Raw genomic sequence first — 25,242 nt, 5'->3', positions numbered from 1 at the left:
TTATAGCAGTGAGTGCTGTTTTGTTGGGATTTTTTTACTTTATCAGAGAACGTTGGCTGTGATCACTTCATAGTTAGAAAGGACTAACGTTTGTGAAGTGTCTTTGCTTAAAGAACTTCTTTTGCTTAGAAGCATTGTGAACAAATAGGACTTCCTTGAGTGTGAAGCACTTCCGTAAAGGAAACTCCTGATTTCTTAGTTTGATTAGAATTGCTTATTCACACATAGTTAAATTAGTGATATGAAAGAAAAGTCGTTGTTATCGTAATATGTTTAATATATAACGAGAATGAACTAGTTAATAAATAACTCATATCTCTAAATAAAAATAATATTTTTACAGGAGTATAATATTATACCGATAATTTTATAATACACCCATAAACTACTCCTCGCTTTTTATTGGCATTGTGCTTATTCTGTGTATATCAGGGACGTCATTTGGGGAGAGCAATAGCCCTGAGTTCCATGTCGGTGAAGAATTTTTCGCCATAGTAAACTGAAACGAAATGAAATCTTTGAGTTTTACATCCCATGGTTATGACAGCTAGGAAATGAAATCTTCAAGTTTTATGTCCCACAGTTATACCGGCTAGGCTAAAGAATGACAAAATAAGTGAAAATAGTGGGGCGAAGAAAGTGGGAGAAATGGGAAATTCCCGAGAAAACTCTGGCACATGGTGTTTGTCAACCACAAGTGTCACTTGGCGCGAGCTGGGATCGAACCAAGGACTCCAAGCATGACAAGTGAACGTTTTACCACTGAACTACCACGTGCCCTCATGCTGGCTAGGCTAAAGAAGACGGTAATGATTAGAAATGAAAGCAGTGGTGGAGTGAATAAAGTAGAAGGAAACGGGAAAACCCCTAGAAAACCCACGCATACGGTGTTTGTCGACCACAAACTTCAGTTGGCGTGCGAGCTGGGGTCGAACAGAAACCCCACGCCGCCAATGCCAAATCTGAAATAACACTGCCGTAGTATATTATATGAATGAGTCATTCGATATAACGACTATTGCATATAATTAAAAACTGAGTTAAAGGTTGCGACAAGTTCGTTCTCAGGAAAAAAAAAAAAACATTACTATGTTAAACCCACCTACCATTATTTTTTTTTATAAAACAAAATGGACTATAAAGAAATTAAGTAAAACCTTCAAAGAGTTTAGTAACCATAATTTGTTAATTATTTGAACAAAAAATTATAATATTTAATCTAAATGCAAGCGACGTATTCCTATTATGTAAAAATTCTCATAAATATATCAAATGAAATGAAATGAAATATTTGAGTTTTACGTCCCCGCTTATGCCGGTTAGGCTAAAGGAGACGGTGATTATGAGTAATGAATGAAATGGTGGAATGAAGAAAGTGGGAGGAAACGGGAGAGCCCAGAGGAAGCCCATGCACATGGTGTTTGTCCACCACAAGGTTCACTTGGCGGGGGCTGGGATCGAACCCGGGACCCCAAGCACCAGAGGTGAGCGCTCTACCAAGGAAGAAGGGCTCATTGGTTAAAGAACAAATAAGGTATGAAGAAATCAGGTATTCACTTTTCTAGGTGACTTCACAAATTTGCAGATTGCCGTAATCTATTCGTTCATCCTTTTAACTTTTTTTTAAATATCGTTCGATTTCCTTGTCTTTTTTCTACACTGTTGACTTAGTTTTCCGCTACAGCCTGCTAATTTTCTGTATATCCACAATTCCTACATTTGCTGACTTTTGCGACAACTTCTCGTAGTTATATATATATATATATATATATATATATATATATATATATATATATATATATATATATATATATATATATATATATATATATATATATATATATATATATATATATATATATTGCAAGGATCCGTGCACCAACACATACAATAAGCCACAAGTTTTCACTATAAACACGTGCATTTACGACTTGTAAACGAACAGTAGCAGATGACAGAAGGAAACTACACTTCAGAAAGAAACGAAGAGGACTCGGAGAATCACGAAGAAATCCGACAACTCCTCCACAGATCCTTCCTCCAAAAGGACAGCTATAAAAGAGGACGGCAGGACGAAGAAATCACCAGTGCCAGTGCTGATTGTTCACCTATAACAGTGTTGAATTCAGACTTTTGTACAAGGGAGGGGCAATAAAAATTTAAGGGGGGCTCTGTTTTAGATTGCAATTAAGCAGCACGAATCAGACGCAACAAAACTCGCGACTTGTTATTGTCTGGTCGGTTGCAATAACCAACATATTGCAATTTTCCCCTAACTAACGTTGTAAAGCGTTTATGTGCGTCTGTATCTAATTTCCAAGTTTTTGTTTAACTTCAACTTTATACCAGAACGCGGTTTGTTAATTAGAACAATTAGGTTGTGCAAAAGAAGAAACTAATTTTCTTTAAAACACAAAAATCTTTGCTTTTAAGACTTATTTCCGGAAAGCATTAAACAGAAAAAATCAAATATTTCAATACATGTGTAATTATAGACAATCTAGGGGGACTCAGCCACCCCTGAACATGCCTGAATTTAACACTGACCTATAATACATTCTACCAAGGCCATGGGCTATCCTTCAATACCTGCTCTCGAGACTTCTGTGAGCTACGGAGTATAACATTTCCCGTCTGAGGTCGCTGTGGGCTAAGGCAAACTTCCTTTCATAACCGACACTGAAAACATTTATTTAGAGCTTTCAGAGACTTCGAGAGAGACTTACAAAAAATTTGTACAAAATATTATATGACATTTTTATAATAAAAGGGTGAAGGGTTAAAGGATTCCCTTCCCTTGTACGTCATTTAACTCTACATACAGAATATTATGATATATTTGTATGTTGTATATTACAACATTCCATACGAAATATTTGGCGAGAAAAATCAAATTTATCTGTATTCGTATTTGGTCTAGGAATTAATTCGTGCGGTTGGTACGCACACATTGAAGCTGTAGTACAAACACAAAATACATAAATACCTTAAGAAAAATATTGTCCATCGCTAGCCACCACTTTCGCCCATCTGTCAGGCAATGTACGGATTCCGTGGCGAAAGAAGTCCTCATCCTTGGAAGCGATCCAGTCAGAGACCCATGTTTCGATATCTTCTAAAGAAGTAAACCGCTGTCCAATCAAATCGTTGTTCATGCAATCGAACAAGTAGTAGTCCGAAGGAGCAACGTCTGGTGAATACGGCGGGTGGGGTAAAACTTCCCATCCGACATTTTCTAAATAGGTTTTGACCGGTTTTGCGACATGTGGGCGAGCGTTATCATGTTGAATAATAAGTTTATCATGTCTGTTCTCCCATTCTGGTCGTGTTCTGGCCAGAGCTTGCTTCAAACGCATTAATTGTCGTCGATAACGTTCTCCATTCATAGTTTCACCCGGTTGCAGCAGCTCATAGTACACCACACCTTTCATATCCCACCATATGCACAGCATAACCTTTGCACAGTGAATATCTCGTTTTGGTTGTGATGGACCTGGTTCACCTGGTTTCACCCAGGCCTTTTTTCGTTTAGGGTTCTCGTAATGGATTCACTTCTCATCACCCGTAATAATTCGATGCAGAAACCCCTTTCTGCTCTGTCGTTGAAGCAGCAATTCGCAAATGGTTTTTCGTCTTTCAACGTCTCTGTCTTTCAATTCATGTGGAACCCAATGTGACATCTTTTGAATCATTCCCATGGCTTTCAAGCGTTTGGAGACTGTTGTTTGATCAACGCCTAATGCTGCTGCAAGTTGTTCCTGCGTTTGACACGAATCCTGCTCGAGCAATGCTGTCAATTCTTCGTCTTGAAATTTTTTTGGCTGTCCAGCTCGCTCTTGGTCTGCCAAGCCGAAATCACCACTTCTAAACCGTGCAAACCACTTCTGACACGTTCGCTCAGCTAGAGCATAGTCTCTATACACCTCCACCAAAATACGATGACTTTCAGTCGCACTTTTCTGCATGTTCAAGTAATGCAGCAGGACACCCCGCAAAAACACTTTATCAGGCACAAATTGCGCCATGTTCACTTAACTACAAACTGGTGTTGTTGACGCTTTAATCCACTGCCCTATACTACGAACGATACGCGATGACAGGGGTTTGCAACACATGTGTGGATACACGGAACTGTGGGACGCTCCGTTCGTTGCGCCATCTCTTGTCCACCCGCATATCACTTTGATAATCAATTATCCGTAAATTGAGATAATTCATCACCAAAATGTCCATGGAATTGCAAAGGAGCGAACTTACCATTGTTGAACTGTCCATTGAGATAAAAAAAAATCTCCCTCAAACTTCCATTGCGAAATTCGGGGGGGGGGGGGCAGTGGTTCAGTGGGGGATCCGTCACCTCTGATGAGAAATTTCTCGTTCGATTGTGGGTCATGCGAGTTGTGGTGTTATTTTCTCGGGTTCTTTTCCTTTCCTTCTACATTCTCGTTCAACCAATTCACTCATAATAACTTACTTTCATTAATCATTTATTTATTTATTTATTTGTCATCAACACAACAGGCATCAGTCCAATTCCAGTATTAGTGTATTACAAAATAAATTTAAAATAGTTTTCTTAAACATATAGTTCACATTACAGATGTCAATTTCTTTGTGTTCGACACATATTTTGTTATAAGAAGAAAATTCTCCAGATTGGTGACTTCAATAATACTTTAGTCCTTGCTTTTTTGCAATAGAAAAGGCTAGAGTTATCAGCACGAGTTTTAAGTGTCAGGACATGAAAATTTAGTGTCGATATCAGATCTGTACAATTATACTCGTTTTGTACTACTTTATGAAGAAAAATGAGTTCTTTCACATTTCGCCTTTGTTCAAGTGTAGGAATACAGAAGTCGTCTATTAATTTTAGAAAGTTTTCATAAGATGGATAGTTTCCAATTCTCTTGTATGCTAAGTATTTGATAAATTTAGATTGGACTTTTTTCCAGTTGGTATCGGTATGGCCGTTGCGATGGGCTCCAGATCATAACAGCATCATCCATCACCTTTAGCACAAAGGACATAATTACAGGATGTAAAACCAGAAATTTCTTTCTTTCCATTACCAAATTTGTGTTACTTTCCATAGAACTTGTGTATAAATATTGTCCTTGCATGCTGGGCTGTGTATAAGACAGGTTTATGCGAAATACACCTCTAAGAGGCAAAAGAGGTTGCCTGAACGTCTTTCCTTCTTACACTTTCAAGATCTTGTAAAACCATGAAATTTTAATAAATATCTTGTGATGCTCCACCATTTTTTCGTATGTACCAAGAAGTGGACATCAACTAAATTCTTTCTCCTTCACTTCTGAAAAGGTAAGCTCTTGGGTCGCCATCTTAATAGAAAGTACAACTGAATAACGCATCTGATTTGCTTTCGAAGAATAGGAGCTAAAGGGAAGCCGATGACCATCGACGAGCGCTTATTATCTAAAACTTCATATGTCTATGCTATGGAATTCAGCTAAAGAGATCTTCAATTAATAACGATGTTCAACAATCTCCCATCAGTAATAATACTTTAATATCCACAAATATACAGTAGGGTAATGGATCTAAAGTCAACTTGCATTTACAATAGATATCTATACGAAATATACAGCATATGTGACATCAATAGCACGTTAGTTTCCTAACTATTCCCCTGAAATTCTACACAACATCACAACGTAGAGAATGACGAGAGTAACTACATTAATCTATCAACTCGAAGACTACTTTTCATATCATACATTAATCTTCTTAATTCATAATTCGTCGTTTCATATGATCCAATATTTTATAACAATGATACACAATTACATCGTTGATCCATTCATATCGATTAAATCTCATCTTAGCAAAATTACTTATTCTTTTGCATTTCTCTCCCTTCAATTTATCACATTGCAATAGTAGTTGAATTAAAAAATATAAACACAGTATATTATGGAGGAACAGCTTAAACTACATTAAAACGTGTGCTATGATAAATGTTTGACTAGCGTTTTACTCACAAGGCGTTACCAGCTTCTACTGTACAAAATTTAGATTGTTTTGGAAACTGCTGCATAATATATTCCATAACATTTGACTATATAAGCTACTTTCAGATGTAATTTCAATTATTCATGGCAATATAAAAGTAAAGAATGATTCGTAGGACAGAAATAATTTAAAACTTCATAATGTAACAACACGAACACTTTACAAACCAAGAATCACTAAGGAAAAATGTATATTCAATATTCGGGTTAAATTCCAAAGTTGGGCGTCCGTTTCCAGCAAAATTTTTAAAATTTACAGGAGAGATATGGATAATTTGATCGTTTGTGTGCTTGATAATGTATAAGAGTCTCGAAAAATCTGTTTATTTGTTATATATAAGCGGTTATAAACATGGGACTATACGGCGAGCGGAGGGAACTACTTGGCGCAAGGTAACCGAACAGTTGCATTGTGGGAAAGAAACGAGCATTTATGTTATCAAAATGGCGAATGTACAAGGGCAATAAACTAAGTTTTAACATTTGTGAAGCAATACGTTGATAACGAGCAAAATCTTTTAAAAGTTTGTGAAGAGCACGGATTAATGAACCTAATAACAAATTGCAGAAAGTGTGGAAAGGAGATAACAGCGAAAAATCGTGGCGAAAGCGGACGCCCAACTTCGGAATAAATGCCCAATATTCAATACAACTTTCTTTTCTTCTACTCCCAATTTTCTATTCTACGACGTGATATTTCAAGGAAATGTTATGACTTCTTGCTTTCATAGGTTCTACCATATATAATATTTTAATATAACAATTTTGAAAAATAGCAAAGAACACAAAATAACTAATAATAAATTAATATTACGAACAAAGAAAAGCAAATTAAGAAACAAAATGTAACGGTACTTTTGGGGCCCTTACAATCTTGCATGTACCCAAGGTTAACAAAAGAGGAAGTTCTAGAAGACGTAACCCCCTAAGAAGAAAACATAGCCCAGAATCTTCGTAATTCGAACTTACTAAACTAACTCTATGGCCTACGGAACCCGAAGGTTCAATGCTGCGTTCACAAAATCTCTCCATTGACTTCTATTCTTAGCCAACTGGATCCAGTTTCTACTTTGTATTCCTATTTCTATGAGATCCATCTAAATATTGACTTTTAATCCAGGCCTAGGTCTTCTTAATGGTTGTTTTCCGATTGGATTTCCAGTGAAAACTTTAAAAACGTTCCTACGTTCTTCCATTCTGGCTACAGGACCAGCCCATCTGAGCTTTGTAGACTTGATGACCCTAACAATGTCTGGTAAAGATACAAATTATGTAGTTCCTCGTTATCAAGCTTCTGCCATTCCTCATTCCCCTTCCTCTTGGGTCCAAATATTCCAAAATTCGAACTTACATTAACAAATATTTTGAAATCAGAAACAAAACACGTAGCATATATATATATTTCACTTAAACCTTATTCTTTCAGTGCGGTTACTCACTTTGCAGGATTCATTTTTATGGCTGTAACAACATAATAGGACATAGCAAACACATTTTTTAAAGATACCATAATTATCTTGTTATATGAGTAAATCATGATCTTATCATTACGTAGGAGAGGCTGGTCGCGTAAAATCTTAATTCTCTTCACATTAAGTATGTGCTTTGCTCTCGGTTATACCTTCCATCTTTGCCATTTACTTTAAGCAACACTTGAAGAAGAAAAATCGACCGGAAGAGAGCGCAGCGCGAGTAGAGGAGCGTATGATGTCTTTTTACTGCTATCTAGTACATGTTTGAGACATTATATTTTCAGCTAGCAACACTCCTAGAAGAAAAAGATAAGCCCAAGCGAAAAGCTCGGTAGTTACTGGAACCGGCAGCTCAGCGCCTTGTTCTCATTTCCCACTAACTGTTAAAGGATGTTGGAAACTGAGGGACGGCAGGAGAAGGGGGAGTCCTCGTCCTCAAAAAGTTTTCTTTCTATCTTAACTTGCTCTCCCGGTAGACATTAACACACACACACACATACTGATGCACTTATACATTGCACTCTCTTAAGTACATTCATACTATCATATACGCGTTGTCCTTGTCTGCACGGAAGTATTTTACCTTGAAATACCCTTTTACAAGGAAAGAGAAATTCCCGTTTCTACAGAAAAGAAAACAATATATATTTCATATTTATTAAGTGTACATGAAATGACATGAGATTGACTTTAGGACTTAAGGATAGGAATGGCGAAAGAAGCCTTTAGGAGAAAGAAAAAAAATATTTTGTGGAACTTTGAATAAAGAGTTGAGAAAAAGACTAATGAAATGCTTCGTGTGGAGTATTGTACGGTATGGGTCAGGAATATGGACATTACGCAAAAGTGATGAAAAACGACTGGAAGCCTTCGATATGTGGGTGTGGAGAAGAATGGAGCGAATTAGCTCGATCGAGCGGAAAACGAATGAGAGGGTGTTAGAAATGGTGGGAAGGAAAACAACAATTTTAGATATTATTAAGAAGAGGAAGAGATTTCGGATCTTGGATCCGGATCCGGAATTTCGGATCTTGGATCCGGATCCGAAGTTTTGAATATTGGATCCGGATCCGGATATCCGGTTCCTGGATCCACACCCGAAATTTCGAAGTTCAGATTCGTACTCCTGTTTTGAATATTTTAGGCCTTAGATTGAGACCCAGAACTAAAATATCCATATGTATAAAATTTACTAGGTGAATTTTATCTAACTCAGTGGGAAGACAAATCAATTTAAACGACGAAAGATTACATCAAAATCTCATTTTCACATTTTTCGGGGTTAGACCATTGTTCCGCACACCCCATCATTTAGTCTTTAGTATATCTTTAAACGTACTACAAGTATGCCACTTTCATCTGAAGTCAGTAGTTGTATAGATCTGCCTTTTTTATATATTAATCGAGTTAAGATTAAAATTCGATTGTTTGTGTGACCTATGATAATATTTTCAGAATGAGTTATAACATTGAAAAACTGCATATTTTCTTTGTGCCACATTGGAATTTAATGTAGTCTATCTTATACAATCGGCTCTTATGATTAATTCAATGATCTGAACTCCTGCAGCATTACGCTAAAATCATGGATGTCTTTGAATTTTCGTCATCATTTCTATTTTTTTTTATTACGAGCAAAATAAATATCATAAGCGGTATTTTACATAATACATATAGACGCAGATCAGTCAGTTGATTGCTTAAAGTTTATAGCAAAGCTATTACACTTCTAAGACACTGGCGGCCTTAGGACAAAATCCATGGCTTTCCCATAAAATCTTAAATATCTCTATATAAAAAGGGCAAAGTCCTGAGTGACTGAGTGAGTGAGTGACAGATCACCGTACAGACCAAATCGCTTAAGCTACAAACTTGAAATTTGGACAGTTTATAGGGTTTGTGACGTAGGATACCACTAAGGAAGGACTTTGGGAAATTCGACGAGGAAGGGGGGAAATGGGGTGGAAAATATTGATGATTCTTGACGTTAGATACTTCAAATTTGGTATTTGGGTTTCTCATTGAAAATAATTTGATACTTGTTTAAGTGCTTTTTGATATTTAAATTAGAAGGGGCAGGGAGGATATAGAAAGTAAAAGAGCGGGTGGTAATTGCAATTTTGCAATTAGTATAATAATATGCCTATATCTCGGAAACTTAAAGGGTTAGAAACATGGAATTTGGTATTTGGACTTCTCACTTAAAATAATTAGATACGTATTTCAACGTTTTTTTTTGTGTGTGGCCCAGAAGGGAAGAAAAAGGGCGAGAAAAAAATTAAGTGGGGATTACAATTATTGTATTAATATGTTATATCCTTTAAGGTTAGAGACTTGAAATTTGGTATTTGCACTTCTCATTGAAAATAATTTGACATGTGTTTCAGTGTTTTTGGACGTTTTAGTAAAAAGGAAAAGAAAAGAGATGGAAAGGAAAGAGGGTGGGGATTGTAATTATTATAATAACATGTCAATATCTGGGAACCTCTGAAGGTTAGGAGCATAGAATTTAGTATTTGGACTTTACATTTGAAATAATTAGGTATGTACTTAAGCGTTTTTTGATGTATGTCTTAGAGGGGAAGTAAAGGGGCGGGGAGAAAATACTTTTATATCTCGGAATCCTGGAATGTTAGAGAAATGAAACTTGTTATTTGAACAAAAATTCGTTATCTTATGAAATGAAATGCTTGTGTTTTACATCCCACGTTTATGCCGGTTAGGCTAAAGGAGACGGTGATTATGAGAAATAAATGAAATGAAGAAAGTAGGAGGAAACGGGAAAACCCCGAGAAATCCCACGAGCACAGTGTTTGTCAACCACAAAGTCCACACGGTGCAAGCTGGGATCAAAACAGGGACCCCAAGCACCGGAGGTGAACGCTCTACCACTGAGCCACCGCGGCCCCTTAAAAATTCGTTATGTTTGCAGGCGTATGATGTGCGAGGCCGTAGACCGAGCAAATGTGTGGGCTGGGGGGAAAGCCCCCATGTACTCGCACTGAAATTCGGTATGTCTCGGGATACCGGAATGTTATTACATACAATTTGATATTTGAACTGAGATTCGGTATGGTTGTAGGTTTACGAGGTACGAGGTCATAGGTCGATCAAATGAGATATCAGAGGGTCTAAGGGCAAATCCCCAGACATTTCTTTTTAAATTGATTATGATTAGAGGCTTTTGTGGTGCGAGGCCCTAATAACGGGGTCTAGTGGCGAAGCCCCCAACTAGCCGAGGTCTATTAAGTATATAAATGTATTTGCGTAATGACTGGAAATTGCATGTATGCCTGTGGACAAAATTGCATAAGTAGCCACGAGAAATGACAATCCTTTAAGATAAAAATTTTAAAAAGCTACCAAAATATACTCTTGAATGAGTTGTATAAAATTATGTTTGCGCAGGGGCGAATCCAGAACGAACTCTTGGAGGGGGCGGATGGATTCTTAGGGGGCGGTTGGGGATGCTAGCAGTGAAAAATTACTTAGATGATCTGAAATTGCCACAAATTACTACTAAAGTACACTGTTAATGGTGCCACTGGGTAGGGGCGAACGACTTTTCCCCTCCCCCTGCATCCGCCTATGTGTTTACATGAATGATATAGCTCCTTATACAACCTATGCAGAGTTAATAGTAGTGGATTACTAATTACAAAGATACGTGTTACTGCTCGAGGCTCCATATGGTATTTTGTATACACATACAGTACATTAATACATCGATTTTGATACATTAATTGCCATTTAGATCTTCATCTCTACTACTATTCTTAATTCTAACTGGAGTGGTACGGTCACAGAGAAACGTATTTTTAAAGAAAGAAAAAAAAAGCTCATCAAGAGCAAGAAAAGGAAGTTGCTCCTTAATTTCATTTGATCTATATTTTATGGGCTGTTCTATTAGCAATGGCCTAGCCCATCACGACTAGGAAATGGCCTCATTCAGTGACCACAATAACTCAGAAAGAATTAGAAAAGTAAGCAGCCAGAGTCTAATGAAGAAGCTTGGGCTTGAGACTAAGGTTTCATCCCAGCATTTGACTAGTGTTACAGAAAACAAAGGACAAATTTCCATCAGGACGACAGCTTTAAAAAAGATTTACTACCTTTCGGTCAAATATTTCCACTAGAATCTAATCTGACAATGAGATTGCTCTCACCTAACTCCACAGTTTTACTCAATCAAATTTGGAGTAATTGTGACATATTAAGGCACGAAAACCACATATCAACAGAATGAAGAGAACGCAAGGCTGTCACACGATCAGATACCAAAAGTTTCTTAAAATCTTATTTTAAGCATAGGAATGAAAATCACTTTGTCAATAATTTCGAAAATTTTGCTGATTCGGAACACCCGAATTTTCTGACACGGAGTTTCGAATCCGGATCCAAGATCCGAAATTTCGGATCCGGATCCAAGATCCGGTTTTTCGGATCCGGATCTAAGATCCGAAATTTCGGATCCGGATCCAAGATCCGAAATTTCGGATCCGGATCCAAGACCCGTTTTTTCGGATCCGGATCTAAGATCCGAAATTTCGGATCCGGATCCAAGATCCGAAATTTCGGATCCGGATCCAAGATCCGTTTTTTCGGATCCGGATCTAAGATCCGAAATTTCGGATCCGGATCCAAGATCCGAAATCTCGGATCCGGATCCAGTGTCCGGATATCCGGATCCAAAAATATCCGGATCTGGCCATCCCTAGTAAAGACTAAGAGGTTATCGAAAGACTGTGGAGCATGGAGGCTTCTCAGTTGCAACAAGTGATCTGCCATAATGGCAGAATACCTATGATGATGATGATGATGTACGTGTATATTATTCATGACCGTTTCTAATAGATATTCATAATAGCTACCATACAAAGATGATTTAAAATTTTATCCTGTTGTTCAGTTCGAAAAAATAAAACTGGATTAGTTCGCAAAATGATGTTGATGCATTTTACGAAAATGATCTAAAGCAGCGGTCTTGAACCACACGCCAGTTCGCGAAATTATTTTGCCGGCCTGCATCAGCAGGTGGTCAGCTATGAAGTGATATAGTGCTGTGTCATGCATGAAACTTTCTTTTGATGTAATTGTCAACCCTATACTAAAAAAAAAAAAAAAAAAAAAATACCATATCAGTTTCGATTATCTGTGAGGGAAGAGTTGTTAGGTCTAGGGAGAAAAGCTTTGAATTTTTAGTACTTTTCCCTCTACGTATGACGAATGCTGAGAAAGTTATTGCAAACTACTACTTACAGCGGCGCTAGGGACCCTAAGCTATAGCTTGTTTAGCTTATACGTAAATCCGGCACTGTCCTCGATGCTAACGTCCTCATTAAACTCCATTCAATCAATCAATCGACATTAATTCTCATAATTAATCCTTATAACTTTGAAGTCTACCGTAGTTTGGTAATGTGAAATAAAAACCTTCTCTTCTTGTCGAATACAGCCAATCTAGCGTTTCTGATCGCTAGAAATGAACTCACTAGATGTATAATTTGATACAAATCATTCAGGAGTGATATCGCGAAGGTGTTCTGGAGCTAAAAATAGAAGTTACATCAGCGAGTTTTCCAAATTGTAAGTCGTAAGCTATGCGTGTTTCATATTCTTTCCATTAACCTTTATACGCCCGACAGGGATTTGAACAAAAGAGTAGATTCTCACGTTGGGGACCCTGGGGACCACCATAATTATCACAGAGAAATGGTTGATACATAGTTGGAAAGCTTATAGAACACAAATTCCAACGAAATGACATTTGTGCAATTCTTGCTTTATTCATAGAAGAAACAATAAGTGTATAAAAATAAAATAAAAATAGAATTTATGGGGCTCTGGAAACCATTGTAGTCATCCTACGCTGACAAAATGATGCTAATGTATAGGCAACACACTTGTGACAATAATATAAAAAATAGTAGCTATTGTTGCAATACAAAGCGAGATAAAAATTCAGAACGAAATTCCTATAAAAATGCCCTATATATCATTTTCGAAGGGCTGTTACACATCTTTGCGTTGGCGGCCTTGGTGACCGTAATTATCACAGAGTCATGATTCATTCATCGTTGGAAATCTTATAGAACAGAGATTCTCAGGAGGTAAACATTTGTGCAGATCAATTTAGTGGAAATTGAAAGATATCCTGTCGTATATGGAATCGTCCTGAAAATAAATATAATTTACTTCAAAAACTGAGACTCAAAAAATTAGTTAACTTTGCTCCCCTCCCCACAAAAGCAATAAGTGCACATGCAGAGTTATTGCACGCCAGCACAGTAGAAGTCAAATGCCCGACTTCATTCACCATACCTGAAATCGGAATGTGTGATGAACATGTAGTAGACTACTTCATTGCTTCACATATCAATTTTATGAGTGCCACCAAGGGGGATAATGGCCTCCTATAAAATCTGATTTTAAAAAACACGAACTTTACCCTGTCTCCCTCCGTCGTGTCGTGGTACCCCCACATACATAAAATGTATAGGGTTATTCAAAAAGCGCGCCGGGTTTGTTACATCAAATTATGAACTTTATTTATTCAAAATACACTAACAAAATTCATAAACATGTTCATCACACATTCCGATTTTAGGTATGGTGAATGAAGTCGGGCATTTGACTTCTACTGTGCTGGCGTGCAATAACTCTGTTCGTGAAATTCGCTATGACTGCTTGACAAGTTTCCACTTGGATTTCGCCGATAACTCGTCGAATTTCCTCCTTTAATTCACGGATGGAACGGGGTTTATTGACATACACTAATGATCAAAGAGTATCCCAAAGAAAAAAGTCACGAGGAGTTAAGCTCATTATGCGAAATGAGACGATCCGAGAACCGCTCTTGGAGCGTTTGGATTGTTTCGCGGTCATCATGCCAGGTCATTGATTTCCTGCTGAAACCACAACTCTAGAGTGTCATTCCATCGAAATGAGGCCACAAAACCCTTATCATCGCACGGTATCAGTTTTCATTAACTGTCACAATTTGTCACTTTCACCGCTTGTCACACTTTCTCTGTTCTAATAAAAAGTTTTCACAATTAGCACACCTTGCGCTATAGTAAACTGCTTTATGGATAGACACAGACTGAAGAAATGCGAGAAATTCAGACTAAGGTGATAATCGGAATGTTTGTGGGTAGAACAACAATACAGAACAATGTCGGCAACCGAGAAACAAAAATTTTCCAGACGATCCAAAACCGGCGCGCTTTTTGAATAACCCTTTTATATTGGCGGAAAACTTCATCCTTCAGGAACACATTAATTCAAAATTCTTTTCCTAGCTTATACTGCTAGTGATACTACTTGTCGCTTCTGACAGCTAGTTGCGCGCACGTTGTGCTCTATGCTGTGTTGCCAGCTTTTGCGTCGGGTATTCAAACACGAAATTCTTCACTGTACGTAAATTTCAGTTTTATAAATGTAAATGACACGAAAGACAACTAAAAATATGCTCTTAATAATCAACAGGCCCACTATTCAAGTTGACATTCGACTAAACTAATGTGCATTTGTTTATATTCAAATTGGCAACATGGTGAAAGGGTGGAGTGTTTACCATTGCAGAAGGAGAGAAATGATCCATTATCATTGGCTGAACGTGCTGTTGTCATAGAAACAGTTGTATGAAATGGACTATAATTAGGGGCTGATCTACTGAAGTTTAAAGCCTTGACGCAGTAGTTGTGTCAATGGCCGTTTAAAGGTTCTTATTTATGCGGCGAGTAAAAGAGAGAGAGACAGAAGAATAATAGTATTATCATCTACAAAGTTGTAATTCTTCATACTATAAAATAGTTTTCGTAAGTGTGGCGAGCTCCTTCATGGCTACGTGGATAGCGTATGCACCTTTGGCATGGAAAACCTGGGTTTGATTCTCGGCGGATCCCACGTTAATGTCCACGTCTCATATAACCTAGCTGCTGGACGGATTCAACATAATTCGAAACTGAGTTTTTTCTAATATATAAGACATTCGCTATTCACTCTACACTATAAATGGACGTATGATATCAATGGTGTTCTTCAAACTTCAAACTACGCGAAAGGGAAGGATTGTAATGAACTTTAGTGGTATAGCGCGCTTCGCTTCGATGTGAGAAGTAGCTAAATGTAGTAAACAAAGGAGTACAGACGTAATTTAAATGCATTTAGGAGCAAGACAGAAAAAAGGTTATACTATAGATTCAATAGATATAAATATATTTTATTAACTCAAGTCATGAACAACATTCCCAAGAGGTGATGGCATACAAAATTCGATATGGGTCCCGGATTGAATTTTTTTGCAACCAGTGGAAGCTGCGCACCAGAGAAACTACACTACAATAGCGCCGAGAATGCGTATGTCTGACGAGTGATTAGGAACTTTTTCAACACTCTTTTGGCAGCATCCAGCAATCGAATACTGAAGTTTAATAGTGACACACGCTACGTAGTAATTCGGTTGTGTTTTCAGCACGGAGCAAAGACTGAAGCAAATTTTGTGAGTAAAATTTGGAAAATGTGCTACGGAAAACTAAGGCTTGCTACAGAATGCTTGCCTGCAACACCGAATAGAACAAGCATATTTGAGCGATACAAGCTCCAAGGCTTGGATACAGAAGCCACAAATAAAGTCTTTGATTACTGCAATTTTTGATGCCAAGGATCTTATTCAGCAAGAATTCGTTCCAGAAGCGAGATCATGAATGGGCTTCTACCTAGGTCTTGAATAGCTCCTTCAGCGAATAACCTGCGTGATGCCACAATTAATTTGTTCCGAAAATTTGAGTGATGCCCACGAGAATGCCTTCGGCCCTCAACGGTAAGATTGTAACGTGGCTTTTGGCCAAAATAGGTCATGTTCAATTACCATTCATCATATCCGCTAGATTTTGCTTCAATAGGCTAATTCTTGTCTTCGAAGTCCAAACTACTTGAAAGGGGGCCGTCAAGTCGGCCGTGACGAGGGAAATAAAGGGCATAATTACTTCTTCAACAACAACACTGCATCAACGAGCATATTGTTCATCTGGACAGAATATGGCTACGTAGAAACCTGGAAGGACATCACCTAACTGCAGGTTTCTCACACTATGAAATCAGCTATATTTAATTTCTTCTTATGCACAAAAAATTGATCATTAGAAATTTTTGTGCACGACTAGTTATCAAATATTGTGATCTAATTTTACTAATTCTTCCCTCCAAGCTTTCAACTTCCTGTACGCTATAGGTTAACGTCATCGATAATTAAAAGTTGTAATTGTTTATAATTATTTCATTTTTTTTTGTTTCCACACAAATTAACTTCCAGTTATACAACTATTAATGTTAAAATCGAAATATGGTTACAGTTTGCAAACGATAGTACGCTTCAGATGGGTTGGCGATAGATGTTAAAGATTGAACTGCTTAAAGCAGCGGCAACTTTTAACCATTAGGAATTCGGGTTACGGACAGACTGAGACCATTTCCTTTTACAGTAATGAAGTCTTAATAAAGAACAAACCACATTCATGTTCAGAATCATCAATATCCATTTTCAAATAAAGGCAGACAGCCAGCAAACGTAAAAGAACGGTGGCTGTTTACTATTAAGAATTAGAGTTACTGACACACTGGAGCCTTTTAATTTTATAATATCGATTACACTTATACTATTAGATTTGTTTGCTACTTAACTGCCGTTGATAACATTCATTCTTTCGAAGTTGTAAAAGTGTGAACATTTTGACTCAATAATAGTTGCTGAATGAAGCTTTTCCAAACCATTTAGTGGAACATACTCTAATATTCCAATATGGTTCATATTTGTGAACATCAATACGTGGATTTTATTTATAAACAAAACCAGATGATCTTCTATTAGAAATAACTACATGAAGCAGACGACAGGAATCCTCGTCATCATCTGGTCCTGTAATAAAAGAGGAACAATACCGTACCCGCAATATTGAAGAGGGTGTACAACTTCATCCAACGCCCCAATTGACACAAGTTTTGGCTAGTCAGTTCCCCTCTCCTAGCTTGCCTGGAGCTCTGAGAGATCTAACCTAACCCAAGCCTCCTAACTTGCCTGGAGCTTTGAGGCATCCTGCCCACTCAGCTTGGTTGTTGCTTTGTGGGAACTCAACCACTTTTTTAGCTTGCGTCGAGCTCTGAAAGATTCCTAACCGCAACCACCTAGATTGCGTGGAGTTTTCCTTTCCGCCTAGCTTGTCTGGAGTTTGCGGGCATCCAACCTCTGTTTGCTTGCCTGGAGCTTTGTGGAAACTCAACTATCTTCTTAGCTTGCGTGGAACTCTGAGAGAATCCTAACCGCAACCACCTAGCTTACGGAGAGCTTTATGGGTTTCCTTTTCACCTAGCTTGTCTGGAGCTCTGCGGGACTCTAACTTCTCTTTGCTTGCCTGGAAGACTGAAAATAATAACCCACTTCAACTAACCTTGCCTGGAGCTTTGTGAGAACCCCTTCCTTGGCTGCCTGAGTACACGGACTGCCATTTACTTTAACTATTTAGTAAACTTTGTATTGGTATTAGAACCACAATTATAGTGACTTTGTGTGGTATTGTATATAACAGGAATTTTTATAATAAAAAGGTTGTTGGAGAAAACCGAATCCCGTGTGCTAAATTGCTCTACCTATTACCTTATCAAAGTAATATTACAGTATTTTTTCGTCATTTCAACAGCCCGATGCGTTACGTGGGAGTGCTATTTTTCATCTGAGAAGTAACAGAGAAACGCTAAAGCAAAGGAGAAGAGGAGGTGAGGTAGGAAGCTTGAATAAACAAACGCAAGTGTTTGGAGTGTGCTCATTGACTACTGACTATCATTATTGTCTTTTATTAACTCCAACTTTCTCCCTTCTCCTCCTCTCCGTGTGATTTAAGAAGAAGGGGAAACAGTAAACTGTGACATAAAAGAATATTCAGAATACGAGGAAACGCTTTCTCCGCGTTTAGCGATGTTATTTGTTAATATCTTGTAAAAAATCAAAAGTTTGTTCACAAGACTATAAATTAAGTCATAAGTAAAATTTGTCTTTCCTTTGTAGAAACAAAGACACACAAAAAACAAAGAAAAGATAACTATTTTAAGAGGAATAGAAATAACACTATACACGATTTTCCTTTCAAATTTTTCCTTTCTTCTCTAGAAATTTCCTCATTGATCCCAAAAGCCCCATACTCTTTCCAATTTCCTCATTTTGCAATTTCCCTCGTTCTCTCCATCTCTACCCATCCTGTACTCGACATCTCGTTCCGCAGAATAGGTTTAACGACTTTTCTAGGAAACCCTAGATTGCCTTTGCGGTTTAACTATTGGTCTTCTATTCAACACAAGCAACTGAATTATACAGAAAGCAGACAAAGCTCATGAGTTTCTATGCAACTCCACTTATTGGTGTCTCTCATTCATTCCAAATATGCATAAGTACATTAAAATAAGCAAGTACACAATCTATTTTAATTTTAATAAGAAAACCATTAGAAACATAAAGAACATACTGGAGGGAATTCTTATTTTTAAAATAATGTAATTAATGTGGAATATGGATTCATCATAGGTGAAAAGTAAGAAATAACACAAACAACAAATATGGCTGTATGGAATCAAATTGAGTGCGCAATGACTAAGATTTTCTTTCCTATATTAGCTTAACGGGAGGTCGTGGAGAGCTGTTATTGTACCTCCAGGTAGGGTCTCTATAGGAGCTCCAGTCAAAAAAAAAAAAAAAAAAAGAAAGTATATTCTTTAATTACCCTAGTTGTTACCTCGTCAAAGATTTAACTATCATTCACAGATAATAAACTAATTATGTCTGCTGTATTAGGTAAATAAAAATTCTCATTTGGTCTATTTTTTTTGATTTTGTCCAACAATGTTATCACGGAAGAGAGTAGTTCTGTAGAGAAATCTTAAAGAGTAATTTTAAATCTTAGTGCTATTTTCTATTGTCAGTGTCAGCAAATTAATGAATTGTTTGCGAGTAAAATATTTTAACTATGTATGAAAATAAATACACTAAGAATTGATGTTAGCTGCCTTCTTATGTGGGGTTCTCAAAGCTTAGAATACTTTGTATTAGTATTTATTTATTCCAAGTCACTTGATGTGCACAGATTATTATGGGGCTTCCGGGCAAGTGCCCATCTGTTCAATGGGTTAAGATGGACCGTGGGTCGTTGCTCAGAGTGTGTCATAGTTAATCATGTGACAGAGTGAGTCAAAGTAGATAGTGTAATAGTGAGTCATAATCCATTGACCCACACTATTCTGATGTAAGTAATAATGGTGTCTTAAAAAGAGACCAAATGGAAATCTTTGGTTTGAAAAGATCTTAATAGCGAACTTCCGACAAGAAAGGGTTGGGTAAACCTGGTCTAAAAGGAATAGCAAAAGCGGAATGTGAATTAAGTAATAGTAATTCAATTTAAAGACAATTTCATTGAGCAACGGAAACAGAGTTAATGTTTTTACATATTATTAATGGTATAAAAATTAAGTGAAGAAAAGAGTGTATAGAATCCTTTAACGCATCTACAGATTTCATTATGTTACATGCTTCCAGGGAATATCAATACTAAATGGAAAATCGAAGAAAATAAACGTTGTCCCCCAATATCATTCATTGCTAGCTTTCAACAAATTACATTTTTGATAGCTTTAAATTTCTTTTAAATGAGAATTATATAATTTGCATGTACAGTACATATACACTTAAACGTTTCTGGTCACTCTTCTAACATCAACTAGTAATATTTTACGAGATTCATATTGTAACAGTAAAGAATTGAAATTTCTTAGAAAATAAAAAAAGTAGACTACTCCCAAGTCATACTGTTAAATGCGACTTAAGACTAAAGTTCATGGTTTAATGTTAAAATTGCCTTAAATATGGAGAAGAGAACATGAATAAAATGGCGGCAAGGAAAGGGGACATCTCTTCAGTGGCCTTCCGGATTTTGTAGTCTCTGCGGAACTAGGCATGAAGTAGCATTCAACTTCATCAACTAGATGCAGGAGTTCTTTTGCAGTTTAATTAGTTATTATTTTAGTCGTCTGGAAACTAACAATACATAAGCACCGTTGACTCTAGTTGAAAATTCCGGAGAACATAACGTTATTACTCGTGATGTTACATTAATTAGTTCATAGCAAATATTTCTTGCCTGCTGGTAAACTTCATACACACAGTGACTGCTAATAAGATCGTATATTCGTGTAGGGAAGAGTACACCATCTTAACTACAGTGTGCCAAGTAACTGTGAACTTAGCAGGAGAGAATCTTATGTTTCCACTTTTCCTTGGCTTGCAATCAAATGGTTGTTATGATTTGAAGTTCAACTTACCGTAAAGACGAAGTGTTCCCTCTGCTTTTCCAAGAGAGTTGGTCGACACACAATTGTAAGTCCCGATGTCTGTACGGCTGAAGGCTTTGATGATTAATCGCATGTATACTTTATACGAGGCCTTCTCTTCTGTGATTACGTATTTCACTCTGAAACAAACAAATAAGCACATGAACACTAAGATAAAATATTGTTTCTGATTCACTTACTAGTTAGACAAAACTGACAATGTATTCTGAAATAATAGCCAGGACCACTCGACTATAAGAAGGTTAATAGCTTTTTTCTCACTTTTACAAGATGTAGCTACTACACACATCGAAATAGTTTCGAATTGGTAAGTAATTAATGCATGTTCATAATTATTATAAAGATTGTACATATGAGATACGAACGCTTATTCAATTTTCAAGATATATATATGGCATTTCTACAGAATAGCTCAAGAATATCCATAGCTTATAGAAAATGCGTACAAACTCTGAAAATATTAATGGGAATACACGTTATTTAAACTACTGTCTGGTTCAAATCTCTTGACATTTAAGGCGGGTCCTCTTTTTTGCAATATCCAATGAAAAGTTGTGCGAGGTTGTCTAATATTTGATATTTGAGAGAGATATTATTTGTGCTCAAAAATGTCTTTGTTCATAGAATGTTACTGTATGTTTACGAGAAAAGAAAATCATTTCCAAATGATTATAGGAGAAAATCATGATTCTACGTGCAGAGATTCATTATTTTATTGTAAGATTTTTTCTCCATATAGTCGTATAAGTCAATCTAAACCAGTGTTTATTCTTTCACCTTCTTGGTTTGAAGCGTTTACTTTGTCCTCCCATCTACGTTTCCCGAAAGAAACGTTTCAGTTATACTTTTACACGAAATGAAATCCGACAACGTTGTTCATACGCGCCATTGGCTTTCGCTAAACGTAAAGAGGGTTGAGCCGGACAGTAAACACAGCACACTGAGCAAGGCTACGTAATAAAAATATATATAAAAACACAAACACATAACAGTTTCAACACACTAACTGTCTCTTCATTAGACTTCCACTCCTTCTTTAGTGACGAAAACACAGTTAGGGTGTTGGAACTGTCACGTGTTTGTGTTTATATATATATATATGAAAAACTTGACTCATAATGAAAATATAATGAAAATATCATAATGAAAAACTTGACTCAAGTATCATAATGAAAAACTTGACTCAGGTATATATTAATAGATAGTTTCACTTTGATATGTGGTACGTATATTCTAGGGATGACCAAAACAGGTTCCTGGCGGAGCCGGTTTTCGACTCCGAACGGATCTGGTTCCGGAATAGGTTTTTCGGATCCAGGTCTGGAACCAGTTCCGGAACCGGTTCTGAAAATTGGATATCCAAGAACCGGTTCCTTGCGGAACCGGTACCGCCGGAACTGGAACTTTGTGGCCATCCCTACGCTAAACCCGAGCTTTGGCAAGCTGTGAACAGTATGCTAGGTGAAACGGAAGCGACAGGCAAGCGCCCAGGTTGCGGTAGCTTGCCTCATTTGGCTAAATAAACTGGGTAACTGGCAAATTCATTGGCTACACAGGCAAACTGGCAAACCCATTTCGTTAAGCACCCACTGGTGGACCAAAATTTTTTTCTGGAGGCACAAGTGGGTATGGGAGGGGAGGGCACAAGCGCGTGAACTAAGGTGAACTTTGTGCCTCTTTTACGGGTCTTTGGGGGCTTTCGGATCGAGGTCTGGAACCGGTTCCTAAGATCCGGTTCTGAAACCGGGTTTTCGGATTCAAGTCTGAAACTGGTTTCTAAGATCCGGTTCTGGAACCGGTTTTTCGGATCCAGGTCTGGAACCAATTCTGAAAACCGTACCTCCAAGAACCGGTTCCTCGCGGAAATGGTTCCGCCAGAACCGGAACTTTGTGGCCATCCCTAGTATATTCTTGAGCCTGTTCTTGGCTAGGAGTTAAACATTTTTAACACAATAAAAAATCGCTTTTATCTGTAAAACTAAGCATAAAGATATATTCTCATGCATTCATTTTGTTCCTCTTGATGAGATCTATCTTTGGATAACTTTTCATTATGCTTTAATTCTGGTTTCTCAACCGGAAGGTCGCGAATAGAGGTGAAAGAGATAAATGTAATTAGGGTCTAGTATCACAAAAATATTTTTAATTTCTTAATTTGATAGACATACATTTTCATGTCCCTACGTGTTCTGAAATACAGCAAAACGCATTGAAGAGCATTTTAACTATTAAAAAATATTTTAAAAAACAACTGAGGAATTAAAATCAGAGAGGAATGAAATAGCTGGCAAACTACATACTAGAATAGGTACGTACAAGGAAAATGCAAATACAACAAACACTTAACATATACGAAATCCAATTCGTAATGAAAACTACACATAACTAACTAACTCTATGGCCTATGGAACCCGGAGGTTCAATGCCGCGTTCACAAAAGCTCTCCACTGATTTCTATCCTTAGCTATTTGGATCCAGTTTCTACTTTGTATTCCTATCCCTGCGAGATCCATCTTATTATTGTCCTCTCATCTGCGCCTAGGTCTTCCTAATGGTCGTTTTCAGATAGGTCTTCCGGTCAAGACTTTGAAAGCGGTTCTACTTTAGGAAAGCGTTTCATGAAAACTACACATATAGAACTAAAAGTGAGAAGCAGTATTTTTCTTTCTTTCTTTTCTTTTCTTTTTTCTTTGTAAAAATCCTATTACAAATGGAAATTACTTTGGGGTTCATTGGCAAGAGGATGTGATAAAAGGTGATCGTGATTTAAATAGGTTGAGAAAGAATGCTAAATGTTTGTAGAATTTTTCATTGCAAAAGGTATAAGTTGATCAGCAACAATGGTTCGAAGAAACTTGTTTAACTTAGACCGCGTTCCCATTTTACATGAATGTTGTAGCTGTCATTTAAAAATCTTGCAACCCGATCTTTGTATTTACTGTTTACACATTACAACTTTCTGAAAGCAAGAAAGATATCTCCGCCCATGCAGCACTGCACTCTAGTGGACAAATAGTGAACCTCCTTATTAAAAACATGTATTTTGGTGCGATTTCCCTCCTTGTCTAAAAGAATCCATTGTTTCGGAAGCGGCAAAACTGTTTTTTCCTTTATGTCAGCGGGAGGGCGATAGCAGGTAGCAAGCAAGATGACGCAGAAAGTTGCACATGGTTTGACTCTTTGCAAGATGAAAAAATGTTGTGTTTCCCTTTCAAGACTATGTTTATATGGAGAAATATGATAGGGTTTCAAGATTTTTTTTTTTTTTTTTTTTTTTTATGGCAGCTACAAGATTCATGTAACGTAGCAACGAGGTCTTACACAAGTTGCCAAAGTAAAAGAACGGGATTATAAGTAAACATTTCTCAGTTTTCACTAAAGTGTAACCAAGTTAACAAGTTAGAGCAGTAGAATTCTCATGTGGGAAAAAGAAATTTCTCCTGATTGTCATAAATCAATTCCAAGAAGGGTGCTATGTTTCGTTCATGTATATGTATTAGTTTCAACCTTGGCTTCCGCATGCGAAATGTTACTTCCTCACATATTATTGAGATTAGGAAGAGTACTGTTATTTTCGTTTAAATAATGGCAGCCTGAAAGTACTTCGCAGTATAGTACGTCTGTTTCTAATAAAGATTGATATGTATTTTGGTATTTGTTTCTTGCCTTTCATTCATAACCTAAATTGAGAATTTATACCTTTAGGTGCAAATCTAGGTTCCAGTTGCCTATATTACAGAATTTTATTAATAATTATTTATTTTGTAGCACAGCAAATTCAATTTAAAAATTAATGAAAATCATAGATGGTGATGAAAGATACTGGAAAGAGCGCTTGTAAGTTGTGTTGGAGATTTTGTATACGAAAGTATTGACCTTGGATTAGAGAATGTCTTAAATAAACAATATTAAGGAATATTAAAGCATTCAGTATAAGAAATATCGAATAGAGCAATGTCCATAAAATGCTTGATAAATAAAGTTAAAGAATACAAAGAAACATATAAATGTTCATTAGGTTAAGTATGTCTAAGGTAATGATGAATATGACAGCAAGATTGTTTACCTGATTATTTTGCTTGTTTTGATCTGTATTTCTAACAACCACCAGTTTTAATTTCTTGGAATGGGGATGGCGGCAAGCGGAGACATTTTTGGGGGCAACTATATTTTTGTATACCGAAAATAATAATTATATTTTTAAAATAATAGGTGAGAAATTATTTTTATCGTGTTTTTTTGCAAAAAAAAAAATAATGTATTATTTTTTGTTAAATCGCAATGCTCAACATGTAGGAGGATGGGTTACACTTTTGGTAGTATTTTTATTGAAACATTATTTCCAG

General features: G+C 36.9%; 1 protein-coding gene across 2 annotated transcripts in view; it reads right to left on the bottom strand.

Moving 5' to 3' along the window:
* The window catches only part of LOC145666450 (lachesin-like), a 1,090,518-nt gene that overhangs the window by 172,012 nt on the left and 893,264 nt on the right, over window positions 1-25,242 (bottom strand). For both annotated transcript variants that reach the window (XM_081733682.1, XM_081733683.1), the window contains exon 7: window positions 20,867-21,015. In XM_081733682.1, coding sequence (XP_081589808.1) covers window positions 20,867-21,015 — 149 coding nt within the window. The remainder of the gene's footprint in view (window positions 1-20,866; window positions 21,016-25,242) is intronic.

This window comes from Thermobia domestica, chromosome 12, assembly GCF_964235325.1.
Source record: "Thermobia domestica chromosome 12, izTheDome1.hap1.1, whole genome shotgun sequence".
Lineage (NCBI taxonomy): Eukaryota > Metazoa > Arthropoda > Insecta > Zygentoma > Lepismatidae > Thermobia > Thermobia domestica.
This window is presented reverse-complemented; position numbering and strand designations above follow the sequence as displayed.